This window comes from Schistocerca gregaria, chromosome 9 (assembly GCF_023897955.1).
Source record: "Schistocerca gregaria isolate iqSchGreg1 chromosome 9, iqSchGreg1.2, whole genome shotgun sequence".
In the NCBI taxonomy this organism is placed as follows: domain Eukaryota; kingdom Metazoa; phylum Arthropoda; class Insecta; order Orthoptera; family Acrididae; genus Schistocerca; species Schistocerca gregaria.
Genome location: NC_064928.1, coordinates 213,633,434 through 213,655,865, shown reverse-complemented (window position 1 = coordinate 213,655,865; position 22,432 = coordinate 213,633,434). Strand labels below are relative to the sequence as shown.

General features: G+C 37.1%; 1 protein-coding gene across 3 annotated transcripts in view; it reads right to left on the bottom strand.

Annotated features, from left to right (window-relative positions):
• The window catches only part of LOC126292215 (zinc finger matrin-type protein CG9776-like), a 231,839-nt gene that overhangs the window by 15,541 nt on the left and 193,866 nt on the right, over positions 1 to 22,432 (bottom strand). For all 3 annotated transcript variants that reach the window (XM_049986073.1, XM_049986072.1, XM_049986074.1), the window contains one exon: positions 16,556 to 16,941. In XM_049986073.1, the coding sequence (XP_049842030.1) occupies positions 16,556 to 16,941 (386 nt within the window). The remainder of the gene's footprint in view (positions 1 to 16,555; positions 16,942 to 22,432) is intronic.

The window sequence follows — 22,432 nt, the reverse complement described above, 5'->3', positions numbered from 1 at the left end:
ATATTTGTTCCAGGTCACATGCGTTTTTTCATATTTGCAAGCATCTTTTTTACAATTATTCAGTAGTGGATTGTCCTAAGCCTTTCAGATAAAATGTATTTTGTTCAACACACACTGGGCTACAAATTAACATCATTATCACTTAGCTGAATGTATTCTTTAATATATTTTTAATAGTTCAAAGTTATCAGCCGCAAATTAAAGACACTCAATTTTTGAACAGTAGTTTTCCAATAAAAGATTAATTTCTCAGCTTTGATATTTTTTCTGCTATTACACTGTATAGCATAGTTATTTTTTATAGAGTCTCAATGGTGAACAGGTTACACTTAAAAAAATACACTATTTTAAGAAATGGATTTTTTTTTTTTAAATTTCCATTTTCGGCCTGCAATATCTTTGTTGAGGGACAAGATAAAAATCTGAAAATTTCACAGTCAATAGACTTTTATGATATCAAACTTCAGTACAAATTTCAACTTTGAGATTCAATTGGAAGTTATGGAAAAAAGATTACAAACGCGAGTCAAAAATATTTTTTAACATCTGCGATATCTGGCATGCTAATCAAATAAAATATACCAATTGCATAATGTAACACACCACATGACACTAGCTAATGATTATTTCTCAAAACAATGCTGTGGTAATTGTTTCAGCAGGCTAACAATTGCATTTGCAAGCCTATACAAGTCTGAGTGTTGTCTTCCCCTTGCACCAACAACTGTCTACTCACACTTACTTAGCTAGAAGTTCTTGAAGTGTGCAGTTGAAAAATGGTGTCTCAGTGTTATGTTAGTGTTATTATTAATGCAGCATGTCATAAAAGTGTGTATGGAGTGTATCCTAAAGATATTACTTTAATCGAAGATTACAGTGAAGAAGAAAAAGTGTTGTTTTACTTACGAGCCGGCCCAGAGGTCAAATCAACATGCAAGTACCATGAAATGAAATACTTAAAAAAATTTCATCACCTTTTTGGTCAGTCTTGCATGGACCCTTCTGAGAAATTTAAGATACCTATAACATAATAAAAGGTCTGCGAGAAATAACATTTTAACAGCCTTTTGTCAACCTCATACCAGGAAAATCACTGTGTCCAACATGTTATTCTTAGATATTTGTAATTCACAAGAGCATAGTGAAACCTCAGATACAGAATTTTGTGACCTATCAGCAAATCAGCAACCATTAAAAAAATCAGATACAGCTTGTGAAATCCTGGGTATATCACCTGCTAGTAAAATTAGGAAACTAAGTCAAGATAAAAGACCAAGTGTCTTGAATACAAAAATTGAGAAAGAGGCAGCTACAGTCAAAAAGAATTTGGAAGTTTAATTTCAAAATACAATTTGTACTAAAACAGATGGAAGTTCTAAAACTTTACCAACTGAATATGATGATTTTAAAGAAAACTAAATGCAGCACTTCAAACAAAGAGGATAAAAAAGATCATCAGTTTACTGCCGAATTCTTAAGAGTCGAGCAAAAGTTAGTGATTAATTTAATGTGTCAGAACATCTTGTTCAGTTAACAAGGCAATTAGTGAAAGAACAGGTGATTTTACCAGCATTAAAAAAGAAAAGTGCATCTAATTTGGTAGATTAAAACATTCAATAAAGTTATTAAGTATTATGACAATGACAATAACAGCTATTTGATGGTTGGCAAAAAGACTGTGTTTCTGTGAAAGAAAAAGGTTCTAAGATTCAAAGACAAAAAAGGTTAATATTATATAATATAAATGAACTATTCACTGGATTAAAAAAAAAAAAAATCCTGACATTAAAATTGAAAGATGAAAGTTTTGCGAAATGAGACCAAGATGGTGTATTGTTGCAGAGGCATCTGGTAGCCATAATGTTTGTGTTTGTTTGTATCATCAGAACATAAAGTTGATAATAGATGGGGACAATCTTAGAGTTAACTATAAAGACCTTTTGGAAGTTATGGTATGCAATACTGACAGTTACAATTGTATGTTCAAGGGAAAATGTGAAGATTGTCCAGGCAAACAAGCCTTACTTCACATGTTTGAAGAATCCGAAGATGATGATTTGATTGCTCACAATATAAATACAAACAATGGGTGACACAAGACAGAACTGAAAAGGTGACAGTCATAAAATCAGGAGAAGAGTTTTTTGAAGTGTTGGTGGCTAATACTGAAAATCTGAAAATGCATTGTTTTATTGCAAAAGCACAAAGTAAATTTTTGAAAGACAAAAAGCAAACCTTGGCAGTTGATGGCTGCAAGTTCTTTGACTTTGTGGAAAATTATTCCTTTGTTGTCCAAGATTAAGTACATGGGCACCACTGGGTAAACAAACAGGCCACAGTTCATCCATTTGTGTTTTATTATAAAGATGAAGATAAACTAATGAGCCACAGCTTTTGTGTCACAAGTGACTACCTTAAACACAACACTACAGCAGTGCACACTTTTCAACTAAAGTTAACAAACTACATTAAACAGCACCACCCTTCCATAAAAAAAACTGATTTACTTTTTGAGAACAACAAGTCAATACAAAAACAAAAATTATTACTATCTCCTTTCATACAGAAGATTTTGGGGTTGATGTAGAATGGCACTTTTTCACTTCATGCCATGGGAAGAATGCTTGTGATGGTGTCGGGGATACAACAAAGTGAGCTGTCACAAAAGCAAGTCTGGAGCGGACCACTGACAATCATAATGTAACACCTCAAGAAATGTTTGAATTCTGTAAAAAACATAGCAAAGGAATCCCCTATGATTTTATACAAGTAAATACAAGAAGTCTATAACAGTGTCTTGAAGGAAAGGTATAATACTTGTCAGCAGATTAAAGGCACTCAATGTTTTCATTGTTTTGTACCCCATTCACACAACTTACTGAAGTGTAAGATCACACAAACTTCGCCTGATAGTGTGTAAAACTTGTACAACTGGTTCTTCAAAATAAAGACATAGTGGCTTGTGTTTAAGATGAACAGTGGTGGATTGGCGAAGTTGATAATAATGACTGTCAAAACCAAGATGTACATGTTGTATTTTATCAACCTCCAGGACCAAGGACATCTTTTTAAAAATTTGAGAAGGATCAAGTTTGGATGCTACTTAAACCTGCACTAAGGAAGCTGTCTCCCATGGAATTTACAACTGTGACTGGGCGAACTTATAATCTAACACCCAAGCTGAGTGAACAAATTTCTCAAATGTTCAATGAGCGATGTACTAAAAACAAATTACAAGAGAACAATATAATGTTATTAGTAGGCTTATTTTCAATTTAAAAAGTAAGTAATCATAGATATGATTAAATTATATACTGTAACTGATATATTTTATTACATAAACCTAGCTATCCCAGGTGTTAAAAAATGTATTTTTGATTCATGTTTGTAATTTTATTCCACAACTTCGAACTGAATCTCAAAGTTCAAATTTATACTGAAGTTTGATACCATAACGGTCTACTAACTGTGAAATTTTCAGATTTTTATCTTGTCCCCCAAAAAAGATATTGCAGGCCACAAAATGGAAAATTTTTAAAAAAATCCATTTTTTAAAATAGGGTATTTTTTAAAGTGTAAGCTGCTCACCATTGATACTCAACAAAAAGTAACTACACTAGACAGTGTAATAGCGGAAAAAATATTAAAGCTGAGAAATTAATCTTTCTTTGGAAAACTAATGTTCAAAAATTGAGTTTTTTTAATTTGTAGCTACTAACTTTGAACTATTAAAAGTATATTAAAGAATACATTCATCTAAGTGATAATGATGTTAATTTGTAGCCCAGAGTGTGTTGAATGAAAAGCATTTTACCTGAAAGGCTTAGGACAATCCACTACTGAATAATTGTAAAAAATGTAGATGCATGCAAATATGAAAAAACACATGCGACCTGGAACAAATATGGCCGCCATTTCAAAATAATAAAGAATATTTTAAAAAAAATATTTTTGTGACTACTGAACATTGGGGAATTCACCCAGCAAATATAAAATTTTTCTGAGATCGACAAGCAACAAATTTTTTTTTTTTTCTTGGAGAACTTGGTATGGATTGACCCGTTTTACAGATATTTAGTAACAAAATGTGTCCATAGATGGCACATCAGTGTTGTTAACAGTGCCATAATTCATGTTAATACTTATCTTTGTGTTATCAGTCTTCCTTATGTCGTTGGGCTGTTTCATGTTTGTAATTATGTCTCGGCGGGGTTTATCAGACGCAGAAATCGCGGATTTGATTAATAACAGCAGTGCTTGGGATAATGTAGAGATTGATTCTGATGATTCTGAATACAATGGTGTGTTTGAAGGTGTGTATTACCAAGTTTTCAATGGCATATCACTGCTCGTAATTGTGCAGTACACGCATTTCTGCTGAACATGTCTTCTATAAGATATATACGTAGTTACATATAATGTGAATTCCTTTTAGAAAGCAAGAATGATGTTGAAGCTGTTACTTCAAATCCAGCAACTGTGCATATTCAAAAGACGTTGACTGGACTGAATTTGACACTACTGACCCCTGCATGTCAACGCTACACCCAGGCAGGATCTAGTGAATATTGATGACTCAAGTTCTGTACTCGATTGCAGTAATGTGTTCCTTACTGACAGTGACATAAAAGAACTCATGATACAGACAAAGAAGAGGAAATAACATGAGGCCTAATTCAGTTTTGATTTCCTGGAAGCCAGTGACTACAAGTGAGGTGAGGCGTTTCTTGGGTATGCTTTTCCACGTGTGTACTTAAAGAAAGCCAAAAACTGTGGACCACTGGAGCACTAATCCTGTTCTTAGTTGTAACTTCTGTTCCCAAGCTACGAGTCATTTGCGTTTTACTCACATACTGTCGTGCTTGCATCTTGTTGACAATTCTAAACAGAAAAAAACCAGGTGAAGATGGATTTCACCCACTTCACAAAGTTTTACCTTATTATATGAATCTGAAGGAGTGATGTATCCAGGCATATCATCCCTCAGAAAAACTGACTATTGATGGAGGAATATGCCCATTTCGAGGTTGTGTGGGCTTCCGTAATTACATGCAAAATAAGCCTCATAAGTGTGGGCTGAAGGTTTATGGTGTTGCTGAAGCCAGTAGTGGCTATGTTGTAAACTATGAAGTTTATGCTGGTAAGCATGTTGTTGACAATTCTTCGTCCGCTATTGTATTGCGATCGTTGTCTGACAGCGGCTTGCGAATTTATTCCAGTCCAGAGCCTTTTCAATGACTGGCTGACAAAGGTACTGAAGCTGTTGGTACTGTGAACACATGCAGGAGAGGATTTCCTAAAGATTTAGTATGTAATAAGTTGAGAAAGGGCGAAATGTCTTTTCGGTATAAAGATAATGTATTAGCAATGAAGTGGAAGGATAAGAGGGATGTGTATACAAAGTCTACAAGGCATCAGTCCACATTTGGTATGCATACTAAGAAAAATGGGTCTGTAGTAATGCAACTACTTCAGGTACTGGATTACAATCTGAATAAAATTGGAGTGGATTTTGGAGACCAGCACCTGCAGTACAATCCATTCTAGCACAGAACTGTGAAATGGCGGCGAAAATTATACTTCCATCTGCTGCTGATGGGAGTATCAAATGCTATACGGCTATACAATGCAGTGCACAACAAGAAACTCACAATAACAGACTTCATAACAGTGCTTGCAGCTCAGCTTGTTGAAGATGATATACTTGAAGTCATACAAAGGAATGAAGAAACTGTAGGTCGGCTAACAAATAGACATTTTTTTGCAGCACATACCTCCAACTACAATGAAATGTGCTGCTCGTGTGTGTCACATGTGCAGTGCCAGGAGCAAGAAAGAGAATGGCAAAGCTTCTTGCAAAGAGACATGGTACGAATGTGAACAGTGTGATGTTTCACTCTGCGTGGAACGTTGCTTCAAAATTTTCCACACTAAAAAACAATATGATTCTGTGTGAAATTTGTACGCAATTATTGTAGACTGGTGGAAAGATGTTATGTAGTGCCATAATATTAGTTAAAAATAAATAACAATTGCATTCTTTTATCCGTATGACTTCTCTAAATTCTTAAAAACACCTATGTGGTTTCTATAACTGTACCTTAAAGCCGTGCATTCAACAGTAGTGTCTCTTGCACAGAATTAAAGTAGAAAAGTGCAGCTTTAAAATGGTACCAAATATGCCACAATCTAAAGAGTAGATTTGATGCAGTGATTTTTTTGAATATTGGCAAAATTGCCTGGTTTCCAGAGACGGGTACATACAATTGGCCTGGTACAGAGTGTGTTCAGCTGTTACTGCTACAGAGTGAGGTAGCGCAGTGATAGCACACTGTATTCGCATTTGGGAGGATCGAGGTTCAAACCCATGCCTGGCCATCCTGATTTAGGTTTCCCACGACTTCCCTAAATCATTTCAGGCAAATGACGGGATGCTTCTTTTTAAAAGTGCATGGCCAATTTCCTTCCCATCATTCTCTAATCCGAACTTCTGCACTGTCTCTAATACCACAGCTGTCGACAGGATGTTAAAAACTAATCTCCTCCTCCACTAATACAATACTCCCCCCCGCCCTTTTATACTGGTGTCTCCATCTCACATGACATCTAGTGGTGAATTCTGCATTTCGTAGATGTGACCAGATACTTTTTTCTGATAGTGTTTATTAATATCCGCCAAACTTACACTTACGGAATTCTCCTTTGCTAGTATTGGAAATGGATTTATTGGTTATGGATCATTTTTATACAATCAGTGCAGTGTTGCACAAGATTGCAGGTAAGGTCACACATTGGTAACAATGAAGTTTTTATGCCTATCTTAAAAACAAGAAGCCTTCACCATATATACAATAGTGGTTCCATTAGTTCTGTAGAGGAGTGTTAATGGCGACTTGGCATGTGATTATCACACTCTAGTGGTACACAGAGTCCAGAATTCTTAAACACGGTGGTCTCACAGATCCGGAAATCTGTGGAATTATAATATAAAAATCTTCAATGTCAGTGTGTCTGGGCGTTATGCGATGGAACCCAGCTTGATTCCCGGAATGTCAGGGCTTTTTTCTCAGTGGGAGGACTGGAACAAGGAGCAATCATCGTCACGAAGCCACCTGAGGAACTACACAAGTGACGTGTACTGGCTATGGTGTGCGGAGAATGTTGTGCAGTGAAATTTTGTTGGATCACTTGTGCATCTACAGAGTAGTTCCATTTCCAGATATGAAAAATGTTTATGTTACATTTAGCAATAAAATGAGAAGAATTATTCCAGAATAAATTTGATGTAAGATTATTTAACTAAGGAACTAGTGATACGGTAACTAATGAACTATATACAAATTGCAACTGTTCACAGAAAAAAATAAACTGAACAATAAACTTTGGTGACATGTTCCAAGGATGTGGTGGACAAAATAATCTTATCTCTGATAGGTCTTAATTAGATAAGATACACTAGAGAGATTAAGCAGGTGTGTGAAGCAGCTGTGATTATACAAAGTAAAATTTTTTAACACAACAAGAGAAATTAGCTGAGTAAGAGGGGCCATGGATGGGACTATGAGTAACATCAGCAGTTGGAAACGACAAGAAAGGGAGTTGTGTCTGGTCATTCAGTACTAAGCTTGGATGGAAGGAAATATTTTTATTACTTTCCATTATTTCAAGATAGCTCAGTTTCCTTCCTTTACAGATGTGACGTAATCCTTCATGTTGCACCTTGTAACTATGACCACCTCTAAGCAGGTTATCTGCAAGCAGAGTCTCCTTTTCTAAGTTTTTAAATTCTGTGATATTCCTTCAAGTGGTGTATTATCCTGCCAGAATGATCTATACAGAAACTGCCACAATTACAAGTAATTACATATATTCCACTTTTCCAAAGCTGGAGAGCTGTCTTTACCATCAGGCAAAAAGTGTCCAACAGTGTTTTGCACATAAAATCATGTTTTCAAGTTCCTGGATTTAAACTTTCTGGTTAATCCAGCGAGGTGATGGGTAGAGAATGCAGTAAAGAAAAGAGTACACCTGTTGTTTCTGCTTTATGTGCATTATGGAATCTACCAAGGCAGGAGGGCAGCCACTGTTTGAGGCTATTTGAGTGCCTTCAATTCCACTTGGAAGTTTCCTTCTCTCATGGAGGTGTACATTAGGCAATGTATGGGTTGCTGTGTGTTGATAATTGAAAGGTCTCCTATAAATCTAAAACTATGAAAATGATCACTGATGTTTATGGTTAGAGCTAAATGAGTTATGCAGTTATGCCCAAACTCCATTACGAATTTTATACTGTTGGATCAATCCATATGAAGTGGTCCAGTGATGGTCGCTTGACCATTTTTAAATACTTTTTTAAATATGATTTCCCTATATTTGAGAAGTTCAAAACAGTTTTTTAAAATAATTTACCTTGCACCTTTACTGGATGGTGGTCATTTTTATTTGTAGGTGCGTGATGAGTTTTCAGTCTGGAGACATTAGGGAAAATTTGAATATTTCTGTACTGGATTAAGTTGCAACATTGCAACTGACATGATTGTTTTTAGAAAAGTGTCTTCTACAACACTGCCTATTACACAAAACACCCTACATTCAAAAATACCAGTCAAAATGACCTCCAAAGTTTGGTATTTAAATTTTCAAAAATCCAGTTTTTAGGACTAAAAATAACAAACAAGGAGAGATTTATGAGTGTCTCTTCTTTCCTATAGCTAGATATCATACACTACTAGCATCATATAGAGCAAGAACACTTACAAAGGTTTCCTTAACTTTTTACGAATTTTTGAAATTTGAAAATTTTCAGTTTTTGTGAAGTTTGGGGATAGTTATCTCAGGTGGAACGTAACATAAAAATATGATTTTTGCACAGTTTGTACACCTATATGGTAGCAATTTACTGTACAAATTCCAACATTGATATCTGACTGTGAACAAAGATATGAATTTTTGAAAACGAGGAAATAATTCACATTACTTTAGAACTGGTCTTATGGCTGTTGCCTAGTTAAATGGTTTATTGTTTCAGTGTAATAAAATTTAACTGTGACATATATTTAGTTAACACTATTACCCAATATTCATTAAGTTTATTTATTTTTAATAATGCAATATTAAACAATAGGGGCTTTCTCTTTTGTTCTATGGTAATAAAAATGCCCATTTATATTTAGATTTAGTGTCAATAAAGAAGTACATTATTGCCGGGTGTGACATTGTAGAAGCACATTATTGCTGAGGTGGCATTGTTGTAGTCAGTCTGTCCTGAAACGTCTGCTGGAGTGGATGTACATACTTCATTAAGACTGTAGAATGTGTTACGTGCTTTGCTCCGTGTGTAACTAAAATTTTGAGAGATTAACTGGAATGCAATAACATGGATAAACAGTGCGCTGTTGGATAAATAGCAAGTGAAGTGTGTCACAAAACAGTTTTTGGTTCAGTTTCAAAAAACTTGAAAAATGTCAATCACTTTGACGAAGTTAAACAAACTTTATTTTTTTAAACTTCGAATAAGTTCTTCTGTGTAACAGCAGTGTGTATCATGAGAAGAAATATATTCTGAAGTACAACAACATTTTTGGAAGAAAATGTTGTGATCTACTTAAAGTTCTTAAGAAGCCTATTACTAAGGGTTTGAGGGAATAAAACTTGAACATTTGTCCTTGTTATGTGAAAGTGAAACAGCTTCCCAAGTGAAACGTAATGTAATTCCTGGAAATTGCTTGTGTCAAAATTGTTGTAAATCCAGAACCAGAATCATGTAACCTTTTAATGACATTTATATTCCTAAAGAGAAAGCTGTTAACATATTGGATTTTGCTTGTTCTAAGTTGGACGTATCTCCTACTTCAAAAATAATACAATTAAGTAGCAGAGAAAGAAAAGCAGTTAGCCTATTGAAAATAAGGTACAACAAATTTCAGACAAAACTGGAAGAGACTTGGAATCATGCTTTAACAACACAAATAACAACATTATTTCTAAAGAAGAAGAAGAAAACCTACCACCAGCATCATCTGACACTGAATATTTGAGGTTAATAGAGAAATTAAAAACTAAATAATCAGTGACATCTAAAGAGGAAAAAGTTAAAATTTTAAGTTTGCTCTCTGACTCACGGTCAAGAAAAAGAATAGTTCATGAATTAAACATTTCTTATCGTTTGGTTAAACTAACCCAAAAATTAGCGAAAGAGCAAGGCATTCTTCTTGTTTTAGGAAAGAAGGAAGGAGTAGGTATAAGTGAAGAAACAACTGAAAAGCTCCAGCACTTTTTTGAAGATGATGAAACCACTAGAATGTACCCAGGTTGCAAAGACAGCAAAAGAGTCGTTACAAATGGAGTAACAAAGCAGAAACAACTAGTGCTGTCAAATTTAAATGACCTTTGTGTATCTTTCAAAAAATTCTCATCCTGAATGTAAAACAGGAAGGGCAAAATTTTGTGATCTCCACCCTAAGTGGTGTATTTTGGCTGGATCTGCAGGAACGCACACTGTATGTGTTTGCTTATATCATCAAAATGTCAAACTGATGATAGTGGGTGCAAAATCTTTGTGATCTTAACTACAAAGAGTTACTAGATTTAATGGCCTGTGATGCTAACAGTTATGACTGCATGATGAGTTTGTGTAATAAATGCCCTGGTAAAAAAACTGTTATTGAATTGTTTCACAAATATGATGAGGAAATGCCAGACAATATTACCTTCAAACAGTGGGTCCCAACTGAAAGGGCAGAAATGATAACATTGGTTAAATCTCAGGAAAAGTACTTGGAATCTTTAATTGATAACTTAAAAAAACTCTAAAGTCGCCACTATGTTTCTAAAAACCAAAGTAAGTTTTTGGACAAAAAACTGAATGCATAGTGATAGCTGATCTTGCAGAAAATTTTACATGTGTGATCAGGAAGCAATACAATTAGCATTCTAAGTGACTAACTGGGGAACAACATTTGGGCTGTACCTGTGTTTCAAAAGTATGTGATAAATTACATAAAAGAAAATTTTCCCAACTTTCAGAAGCAGAAGTGGTTCTGCATATGAAAACAACACTTCAAACCAGATTTGAAAACTGTATAGCAATAAAAGGAACAAGGCATTTCCACAAATTCCTTGGCATTGCAGAAAACTTAGTTTGATGCTATGTAACATTAGAAACCGAAATTTATGAGGATCATTGTGTCAGTAAAATTACATCTCTGTCTTTAATGTTAAATGACATAGTGGCACATGTGTATGATGGACTGTGGTGGTTTGCAGAGGTTAAAAGAATAAGTTTGGAAAACAATTACGTTTTTGTGCATTTTTACTACCCTGCTGTCCCAAGAACATCATTCAAGAAACCTACTAGTGACAAAGTTTGGATACCAATGAAAAATGTTTTAAGGAAACTTTCAGTGCTTGAACTTACCACAGCAACTAGGAAGTCTTATTCTATATCACAGAAGTTGTCTGAAAACATAAGTGTTCTTAATATTCACTACCAGGTTTAGGAACAGTCACATCTTGAAGGATGTTAATTGAAAATGTTTATTTTAAGTCTGTCAAAGTGATATAAATGTTAATTTCAGTGATGTTTCCACTTTTTGTATATAATTCAGTACCTTACTTCAATAATAATTGTATATCTCGCCAACACCTCCCCCCATGAACCATGGACCTTGCCGTTGGTGGGGAGGTTTGCGTGCCTCAGCGATACCGATAGCCATAACGAAGGTGCAACCACAACGGAGGGGTATCTACTGAGAGACCAGACAAATGTGTGGTTCCTGAAGAGGGGCAGCAGCCTTTTCACTAGTTGCAGGGGCAACAGTCTGGATGATTGACTGATCTGGCCATGTAACAATAACCAAAACGGCCTTGCTGTGCTGGTACTGCGAACGGCTGAAAGCAAGGGGAAAATATGGCCGTAATTTTTCCCGAGGGCATGCAGCTTTACCGTATGATTAAATGATGATGGCGTCCTCTTGGGTAAAATATTCCGGAGGTAAAATAGTCCCCCATTCGGATCTCCGGGCGGGGACTACTCAAGAGGATGTCATTATCAGGAGAAAGAAAACTGGCGTACTACAGGTCGGAGTGTGGAATGTCAGATCCCTTAATCGGGCAGGTAGGTCAGAAAATTTAAAAAGGAAAATGGATAGGTTAAAGTTAGATATAGTGGGAATTAGTGAAGTTCAGTGGCAGGAGGAACAAGACTTCTGGTCAGGTGACTACAGGGTTATAAACACAAAACCAAATAGGGGTAACGCAGGAGTAGGTTTAATAATGAATAGGAAAATAGGAATGCAGGTAAGCTACTACAAACAGCATAGTGAACGCATTACTGTGGCCAAGATAGATACGAAGCCCACACCTACTACAGTAGTACAAGTTTATATGCCAACTAGCTCTGCAGATGACGAAGAAATTGAAGAAATGTACGATGAAATAAAAGAAATTATTCAGATAATGAAGGGAGATGAAAATTTAATAGTCATGGGTGACTGGAATTAAAGTGTAGGAAAAGCGAGAGATGGAAACGTAGTAGGTGAATATGGATTGGGGCTAAGAAATGAAAGAGGAAGCCGCCTGGTAGAATTTTGCACAGAGCACAACTTAGTCATAGCTAACACTTGGTTTAAGAATCATGAAAGAAGGTTGTATACCTGGAAGAACCCTGGAGATACTAAAAGGTATCAGATAGATTATATAATGGTAAGACAGAGATTTAGGAACCAGGTTTTAAATTGTAAGACATTTCCAGGGGCAGATGTGGACTCTGACCACAATCTATTGGTTATGATTGTAGATTAAAACTGAAGAAACTGCAAAAAGGTGGGAAATTAAGGAGATGGGACCTGGATAAACTGAAAGAACCAGAGGTTGTACAGAGTTTCAGGGAGAGCATAAGGGAACAATTGACAGGAATAGGGGAAAGAAATACAGTAGAAGATGAATGGGTAGCTTTGAGGGATGAAGTAGTGAAGGCAGCAGAGGATCAAGTAGGTAAAAAGACGAGGGCTAGTAGAACTCCTTGGGAAACAGAAGAAATATTGAATATAATTGATGACAGGAGAAAATATAAAAATGCTGTAAATGGAGCAGGCAAAAAGGAATACAAAAGTCTCAAAAATGAGATTGACAGGAAGTGCAAAATGGCTAAGCAGGGATGGCTAGAGGACAAATGTAAGGATGTAGAGGCTTATCTCACTAGGGGTAAAGATAGATACTGCCTACAGGAAAATTAAAGAGACCTTTGGAGATAAGAGAACCACTTGTATGAACATCAAGAGCTCAGATGGAAACCCAGTTCCAAGCAAAGAAGAGAAAGCAGAAAGATGGAAGGAGTATATAGAGGGTCTATACAAGGGCGATGTACTTGAGGACAATATTATGGAATTGGAAGAGGATGTAGATGAAGATGAAATGGGAGATACGATACTGTGTGTAGAGTTTGACAGAGCACTGAAAGATCTGAGTTGAAACAAGGCCCCCGGAGTAGACAACATTCCATTGGAACTACTGACGGCCTTGGGAGAGCCAGTCCTGACAAAACCCTACCATCTGGTGAGCAAGATATATGAGACAGGCGAAATACCCTCAGACTTCAAGAAGAATATAATAATTCCAATCCCAAAGAAAGCAGGTATTGACAGATGTGAAAATTACCGAACTATCAGTTTAATAAGTCACAGCTGCAAAATACTAACACGAATTCTTTACAGACGAATGGAAAAACTAGTAGAAGCCGACCTTGGGGAAGATCAGTTTGGATTCTGTAGAAATGTTGGAACACGTGAGGCAATACTGCCCGTACGACTTACCTTAGAAGCTAGATTAATGAAGGGCAAACCTACGTTTCTAGCATTGGTAGACTTGCGGGGGTAAAATACAGGGAGCGAAAGGCTTTTTACAATTTGTACAGAAACCAGATGGCAGTTATAAGAGTCGAGGGACATAAAAGGGAAGCAGTGGTTGGGAAGGGAGTGAGACAGGGTTGTAGTCTCTCCCCGATGTTATTCAATCTGTATATTGAGCAAGCAGTAAAGGAAACAAAAGAAAAATTTGGAGTGGGTATTAAAACCCATGGAGAACAGATAAAAACTTTGAGGTTCGCCGATGACATCGTAATTCTGTCAGAGACAGCAAAGGACGTGCAAGAGCAGTTGAACGGAATTGATGGTGTCTTGAAAGGAGGATATAAAATGAACATCAACAAAAGCAAAACGAGGATAATGGAATGTAGTCGAATTAAGTCAGATGATGCTGAAGGAATTAGATTAGGAAATGAGACACTTAAAGTATTAAAGTAGTTTTGCTATTTGGGGAGCAAAATAACTGATGATGGTCGAAGTAGAGAGGATATAAAATGTAGACTGGCAATGGCAAGGAAAGCGTTTCTGAAGAAGAGAAATTTGTTAACATCGAGTATAAATTTAAGTGTCAGGAAGTCATTTCTGACAGTATTTGTATGGAGTGTAGCGATGTATGGAAGTGAAACATGAACGATAAATAGTTTGGACATGAAGAGAATAGAAGCTTTCAAAATGTGGTGCTACAGAAGAATGCTGAAGATTAGATAGGTAGATCACATAACTAATGAGGAGTTATTGAATAGAATTGCGAAGAAGAGGAGTTTGTGGCACAACGTGACTAGAAGAAGGGATCGGTTGGTAGGACATATTCTGAGGCATCAAGAGATCACCAATTTAGTACCGAAGGGCAGCATAGAGGGTAAAAATCGTAGAGGGAGCCCAAGAGATGAATACACTAAGCAGATTCAGAAGGATGTAGGTTGCAGTAGGTACTGGGAGATAAAGAAGCTTGCACAGGATAGAGTAGCAAGGAGAGCTGCATCAAACCAGTCTCTGGACTGAAGACCACAACAACAACAACATTTACAAGTTATTTCTTCAGTATTATAAATCACAGACACAAATTAAAATATTAAATACTATATTTTGATTGCATTAATTTTTGTGTATGTTGTCTATTTTAGAAGGCCTTTAGACCGAAATCTTGTGTGTTCAGTAATCTTTTTGATGTGCCTGTCTGTGGCTCAACATCTCCGCTATATGTTGAGTAGCAACCTATCGTTTTCATAATATTGCTATAAAAATGATTATTTAGACATGTATCAATTAACTGCATGCAAAAGTATAATAAACTAAATAGTTTCAGAGCTGTACAAAAACAATTGGTTTTCTCAGAATAAGCTTGGCTGTGCACAATGTACTGATTCCATTCTTTCTGTGCAAAGTCAGGAGCTTTGCAACTCCCCATAATGTCCTGTCTCAGGCAATATCACATTTAATTTCAGTATCACAGAAGATACTTAACAGGTGCTTCTTCTACAGGAACACCTCCCATATGGGCACCTAACCAGGGTATATATGTGGGTAGGGGGGTAAGGATTTTTTGCCAGTGAAAATACACTATACTGTGGTTGAAAGTACATATTTTAAGTGTTATGTTAAAATAGGCTTTCACTCATAGCTGTAAAACCTGATACGTGATAACACACACACTGCATATTTTCGTATTATGAGGGTATAAATACAAATTCCACCAAACACACCACGGTAACTTCTGAAGCTCTGTTTCACTGTGTGTTACCCTTCAATACATATCAAAAACACAAATATACCAGTAAAATTTTAAATAACTGCACACATGGTTGGTCTTCTGGGCCTGAAATATTAGCTAAAAGGCTGGGTCCTCAATGTGTTAAGTTTTGAACGAGAGTCAAATGTTGCACGATTTCAGAAACTCATTACAAATTCTCACAAGCAATATAATTCATCTTTTGTAAGAGGAAATTTACTTTGAAACTGACGCTTCCCAAATCACCATTTGCAGTACTTTCCCGTGACATGTTTGAAATATTAACAGTTGTATTGTCACACTACTCGAAAGCATTTTGTTGTTACAAAGTATTGCATAGTCTTTGCCTAAAGCCTCTGACATTTTGCAGTAGGCACTGTGTTTTGTTTTTGCAAATGGTCCATTTTCTTCCCAACTAAAATTTTATTTTGGTGTTGTTCCCTTGTTTATCTTGAATAATGATAAAAGGTGAGGAAATGAATTAAAATTTGTGCCATAGCCAGGACTTGAAACTGGGTCTCTTGCTCTACTAGGCAGATATGATAACCGTTACACCACCATAGCAGTACAGCTCATGTAGTTGCACGCACTGACTATTCTAGTCAAATGCCCTCTCTAACACAAATCTCAATTCACGTCTTCAGCCCATTTTTCCCTTCTTAAATCATCACTATTACCAAGGTTCTCCAGTATTGGAATAGACCTCAGCATTGGACATAAGGGGGAAATTCTGCCTGTACCTCAGAAGGTGTAGGTGATATGTTGATCTGATGGAATTACAATTTTCTTAAGCCATACGAGTCACAGCTTTATCTTCAACAATGACAGAAGCTGAAGAAATGAACTAAAATTTGAGCCAATGCTGGGACTTGATACTGGGTCTCTTGTTTACTAGGTAAATGTGCTAACAGTTACGCCACTGTAGCAGTAAGTTTTCCCCAAATGAAGCAAACAAACTTCTTACCTAGTTTTCCGTCATCATCTCCTCTGTCAGTAGAGGAGCCTTTCCTCTTTGCCGCAATGTTCTTGAGTATGGGCATGCGGCCGATGAAGGGCAGCTTGGATTTGGAGCCGGCCGCCGCCTGCGCTGGCGCGCCACTTGCACTCGGCCCCCCTCCACCTCCCGCACTGCCGGCCGCGCTGCCACTGCCCGTGCCGCCGCCACCGCCGCCTCCTGCGACACTACTCCCACTCCGCTTGGCCTTGCTGCGCGATTTTGCTGCCGACTCTGCAGTGGCTCGCTCGAACTTCGTCTCGCTGTCGTCCGCACCCACGACATGTGACGGGTCGCCGCGCTTCCCGGAAGGTGTCCGGCGGTCCGGCGGGCTGCTCTTCACAGTGGGGCTTGACCTTGCGAGGTACAAATTATTGTACAGTTCGAGCCAGTCCCAAACAACAATACTTATATCGAGCAATTTTATTGTGGATTGTATAATTTTGAGGCATCTGACTGTTAACAAATTACAATACAATTACACTCTGTTTATACAGTTTGTTCTCATTACTGTTGCAGTGTTACAAATATTACAACAACACTGAAGTCTTTCCAGCCCGAGTGATGTCTGCTAAACACAAACAAATTTTTATATCAAAGCATTTATATTGGCTTTATTTTGAAAATAGTCACACACTGTTTTGTTTCGTGTGGAGTGTACGAGGTTGCGATAACGCGGCATTGTACTTCTCTGTGGGCAGTGGCGATCACTAAGATATTCTAGCGGAAAAAAAGAAGATGGGAACATGCACTGCCAAGAGCCTCATTAGCTTTCATTACAATAATTGAAGTTGAAAGCTTTGTAATTGAGCCTACAATTAATGTAATGAAAATTCTCTACATCCGTTAAGAGCTAATTGATCACAATGTAGTCCATTCCCAGTGATAATAGTTGCATTGTATACAGCCGGAGATGAATTTATGAATCAGCCAAAAAACTATTGGATGTGATAAGACTTACTAGACAAAAAGTTCAGTGTATTCCATTAAAATAACATTAAACACTTCGCATCTCCGAACCTGTAATTACTGGTAAGTCAAATAATTAAAAATGTCAAGTATACCGAATGAAAATGTTATTCAAAGATAACGCACAGCTTCAAGTATTTCTCTGACCTTATAATTATGAAGTTTGTTCTACAAGTGAAAATAATTAACCCTGAACTCAATTTAGAATTCTCATCTGATGGGAAGAGTATTTCAAAGCAGCAAAATATTTTTACGGAAAAAAGGTAAACTTACTGCACAATGGCTCCAGTTGTGTGGCATTTCACCACATTTCCTAAAAGTTTGTTGGCGATGAATTAATAAGCCCTGCAATAAGCACCAACACCAATTTAAAGAGAAAAATCCCACTGTGTTCATAATGTTATTGTGGAGAAATCTGTAATGGAAGTTCATTGTTTGTTCCCTAAAGATATATATCATGTTCAAACTTCAACTTCTTACCAGGTTCTCATCAGATAATCTGTTTATAAAGAAAGAAAAAGGAGGAAATACTAAGGCAATATATTATTAAACCAAAATAACTTACACATACACTCAGGCATGTTACACAGTACAGTAACTTGTCACAGCACAATAGGCTATTTTCCTGTGTTAACACTGTGGTTTGAATTGTTGTTATTCTGATTGACTACAACATAGCATTTACTGTCAATATTCTCACAAAAGTCTGCTACTTTTCTTTAATTAAAGCTTAAAAATAGATAAATATTAAGATCTGGTCACCTGGTCACTGGCTGATGCCATGGACTAGGAGTAAGACGAAGCTATATGTGTGTTACAGGAGCGTTAGCAGAAGTTACGAAGTTACCAGATTTTTATGTACTTTTTCTACAAACAGTTTAGCTATTCAGTGATGGAAAATGCAATTACAACTTTTATGTAACAACGAAAAGAAATTTTGTGAACCTTGACAGAAGAAGCCTTGTGAAAGTTGATTTAGAGCAGCGATATGCGCAATGACAGACATTCTTTTCCCCGCCCCCTGCAATATCACCAAACTTGCTCAAAACTAAGGAATTGTAGAACTTTTACAAATGGGTCCACATATTATAACTAGATGGTCAACTATCAGCCATGAGCTGTGACCCAAAACAAAATAAAATCATTCTCGGCAAAACTTAGTGCTGATTTCCTTTCTAGAAGACACTCAGCAGAAATAATATATCCAGCAGGCATTCTGTGGTACAACAGACAGCACATCTGACTGCAGATGAAGAGGTCACATGTTCTAATGTTACAAGGGTCATATATATTGAAAAATTTTACATGAAATACGAAAATGGCATTATCAGTAACTGACTGTAACATTTGTTTCGATTGTGAGTGTACTATATACAGCAGCACATCAGTCTTAGCCTGAGAAACGGCCAACAGAGGATAAATGCATTTACTTTGCGACAAACACTTCATTTTTTAGGAAAACATTGCTAGTAGTGAAAATATCACCATACACCCACAGTAGAATGAGGTTAGGATGATGAGGTTGTATGGAGAGGTACAATGTGAGTACGACACACAGGTGACACAAGAGTAAGTTCTGTGATGATGGTGAGTGGAAACTAACACTAGTGTCCAAGCAGATTTACTTCATCTATACGTTATGTAAGATGATGAAACTGCAAAAAGATAAACAATAAGGATCCTAGATGGGCAGTACGAAGATAAAAACACTGTTTCTAATAATGGAAAAAGTTTCTGGTCACATTAATAAGAAAACATCTTTTTGAAAATAACGTATGTGAACAGCAATTGCAAATGTAATCGCACATAAACAGTATGGAAAATACAGTAATATTCTGTTTGCATTCAGTGAGGTTAAGTTTTGTAATTTTTATTTGTTTCTCATATGAGAAGACTGTCAAGTTGTTTTTTACAAATAAGTTAAAATGTTCTTTTGGGTTAGATTCAAACCTGCAATCTGCAGACATAATCTTATAAAATTTGACAGTCTACTGCTCTAACAACTGAACTACCAAATCATTGAGGCGTATCTGGGTAAAATGACAATTGTCATTACAAGTTCAATTTGTCGAATGATGCTATCCTTCACTGTCATAGTGGGAGAGTATACCTTGGAGGTAAGTTGATGTTAACTTCACAGTGCAACATACTTTTAATTATGTCAGTACCTCGTATGTCCAGGGGGTTGCATATTGGCGGTACAGTGAAACCTCATTTTACGCTTTTCATTCTCTTGCATAAAAACAACTTTTCAGAGTTTTTATAAACATATTTGTAGAGTACGGTACTAGACACCATTTGCAACACATTTTCCAAAACATAAATTCCAAAATGAGACATCACCATGAATTAACATCGAAACAGTAGGAGCAGTGAGCTAGCGAGTGACATCACAGGCACCGAGACTCGAACGTAACGTTTTAGAAGGCTTTCAAATTATATGAGGTTCATGTCAGTTTCTATAAAAGAATACTGAAATTCAAACACATTAGGAGTATAAACTGACATAATTAGTCATTTACGACAGATTCCAGAAAACGTCGAATACTCTGTTGAACTGTCTGGGGGATATGCACATACTAAAATTTTACACTATCCAGTCAAATGTATCAGGACACCACTATGTAATGTGGAACTGACCTCTACCTGCCAGTAAAAAAGGCGAGAAGTATTGTGTTATCAGTAGAGAAGCAGTAACAGCACACTGGGCTGGTCAAGAGAGCTCTGTAACTTTGTACGTAAACCAGTCATTGGATGTCATCACCAGAATAACAAATCTACCAGTGACATTCGAACCCCCCCTAATGCTCCCAAAGTCATCTACTGGTGATACGATCGTATAGCGGAAGTGAGAAGCGACAACCGTGGCTAAACCAAGATCGACAAACCTAACATAATGACTGACAGGAAGTGTCTAGCATTGTGTAGGACAGTTGTAAACAATTGTATCAAATCAGTGGAAGGACTCACTCACGAGCAAAATGGCTGTGTGTAGGCAGTTAAAAAGAATGGATCACCTCAGTATAAGCCTCACATTTCTGCGGTCAATGTTAAGTGTCACTTGAGGACGTGTTGAAACTGTTGCCACTTGACAGTGGATGACTGGAAATGAGTGGAAGTCATGAATTTATCTGTACCGGTTGGCATTCCGATGAAGAGGTTTGGGTGTAACGAATGCCTGGAAGAAAGTTACCTGCCACCACATGTAGTGCTAACAGTGACATGTAAAAGAGGTGGTGTTACAATATGAGGATATTATGGTACAGTCCACTTATTGCGCTTAAGAAAACTCTAAATGCAGAAGGATATTATCAAATTTTAAAGCATTTGTACTGCATACAGTAGAGTAACAGTACAGAGATGATGATTGTATTGATGTGGTAATGCACCCCTTCATACAGCAGCACCTGTGAGGCGACGGTTTGTGGACAGTAACATTCCCGAAATAGACTGACCTGCTTATAGTACTGATCTTAACACAATGGACCCATTTGGAATAATTAAGAATGTCAGTTTCACTCCAGATCCCTGCATCCCACATCACCATCTTTTCTGTTTTCAATTCTAGAGGAAGAATGGGCTGCCATTCCTCCACAGTCATTCAGGCACTTCAAACTGAAAGTGACACGCAAAGCTGCAGTAGTCATAAATGTGAAGAGTGGGTACACCCCAATATTAACGTCCACTAATAACTGGCTGGGTACTTTTGACCAGATAGAGTGCACGTTTACGTTACATGTCATTATTTTGCTCGATAGTGGGGGGAAAAAGTTATTATCTTTGTAAAAGGAATATGTACCAGATTACTTATTAGTTGAAACAAGCTGGTCCTAAAACTGAGTTATACGAGTTTCAGTTCGATACTTGAGAAGCTGTCACAGGGGTCTTTAACTTGCGCAGAAAAAAAAAAGCTAATGAGCCCTGCATCTACATCAGAGGCAAGAAACTGGGGATTGGGGAGGGAGCTGTTGCGCAGCAAAAAGCTAAGCTGTGTAATTTACAATATTACAATAGCCTTTTGCAGTTTAGAAGGTCACTGACTGCCTTGCTCTACAATCCTGTCAATAGGTGTACCACTACATTTGCCTCATCGTGGCAGGATATCGTGCGAGGACTGATCAACGAGGACTGAGACTTATTTTTTCCCTGTAGCTTCTGTGATGGTTTTCTATCTGTACCACGAATATTTGAAAAGAGTGTTTTTATGTATAATGTCAATAGGCAGCAGCACTCTTGTGTCAGCAGACGCTCTTTGCACTTTGCATACCAAACAATGGAGATGATGCAAAAGGAGCAGTACGGCATAATAAAATTCTGTGTTTGTTGAAAGCGTACATCCACTGGAACTTACAAAAAGCTGCAGGAAGCATCCCGTAAAGATGTACTATCTCGTACAATGGTGTTTAGGTATTTTAAGGGCTTCATAGAAGGCTGAAGTGTCTGTGTTGAATAATGTGGGCCTGGTGTTCCAGCTTTTGCTGTGACTGAAGTGAACACCAACACAGCTGCTGTGACTGTCCGTGAGGATCAGCGGATAGCATTTGATAAGTTCCATGGAGTGTTGAGAATTCATATGGCAGCCATTATGACTGTGCATAATCATCTCCATCTTACCCATATTGTATTTACTCGAATCTAAGCTGCACTTTTTTCCGGTTTTTGTAATGCAAAAAACCGCCTGTGGCTTAGAATCAAGTGCAAAGTAAGCTGAAGTTCTGAAAAATATTGGTAGGTGCCGCCACAACTAACTTCTGCCATCGAATATATGTAGTGCTAGACAGGCATGCTTTGCAGGCACAAAGATAAATACTGGCCCCAAAACTTCTGCTTCATTAAACAAATTAAAAGAAAAAGCAGAAGAATGTAAACATGTATTCT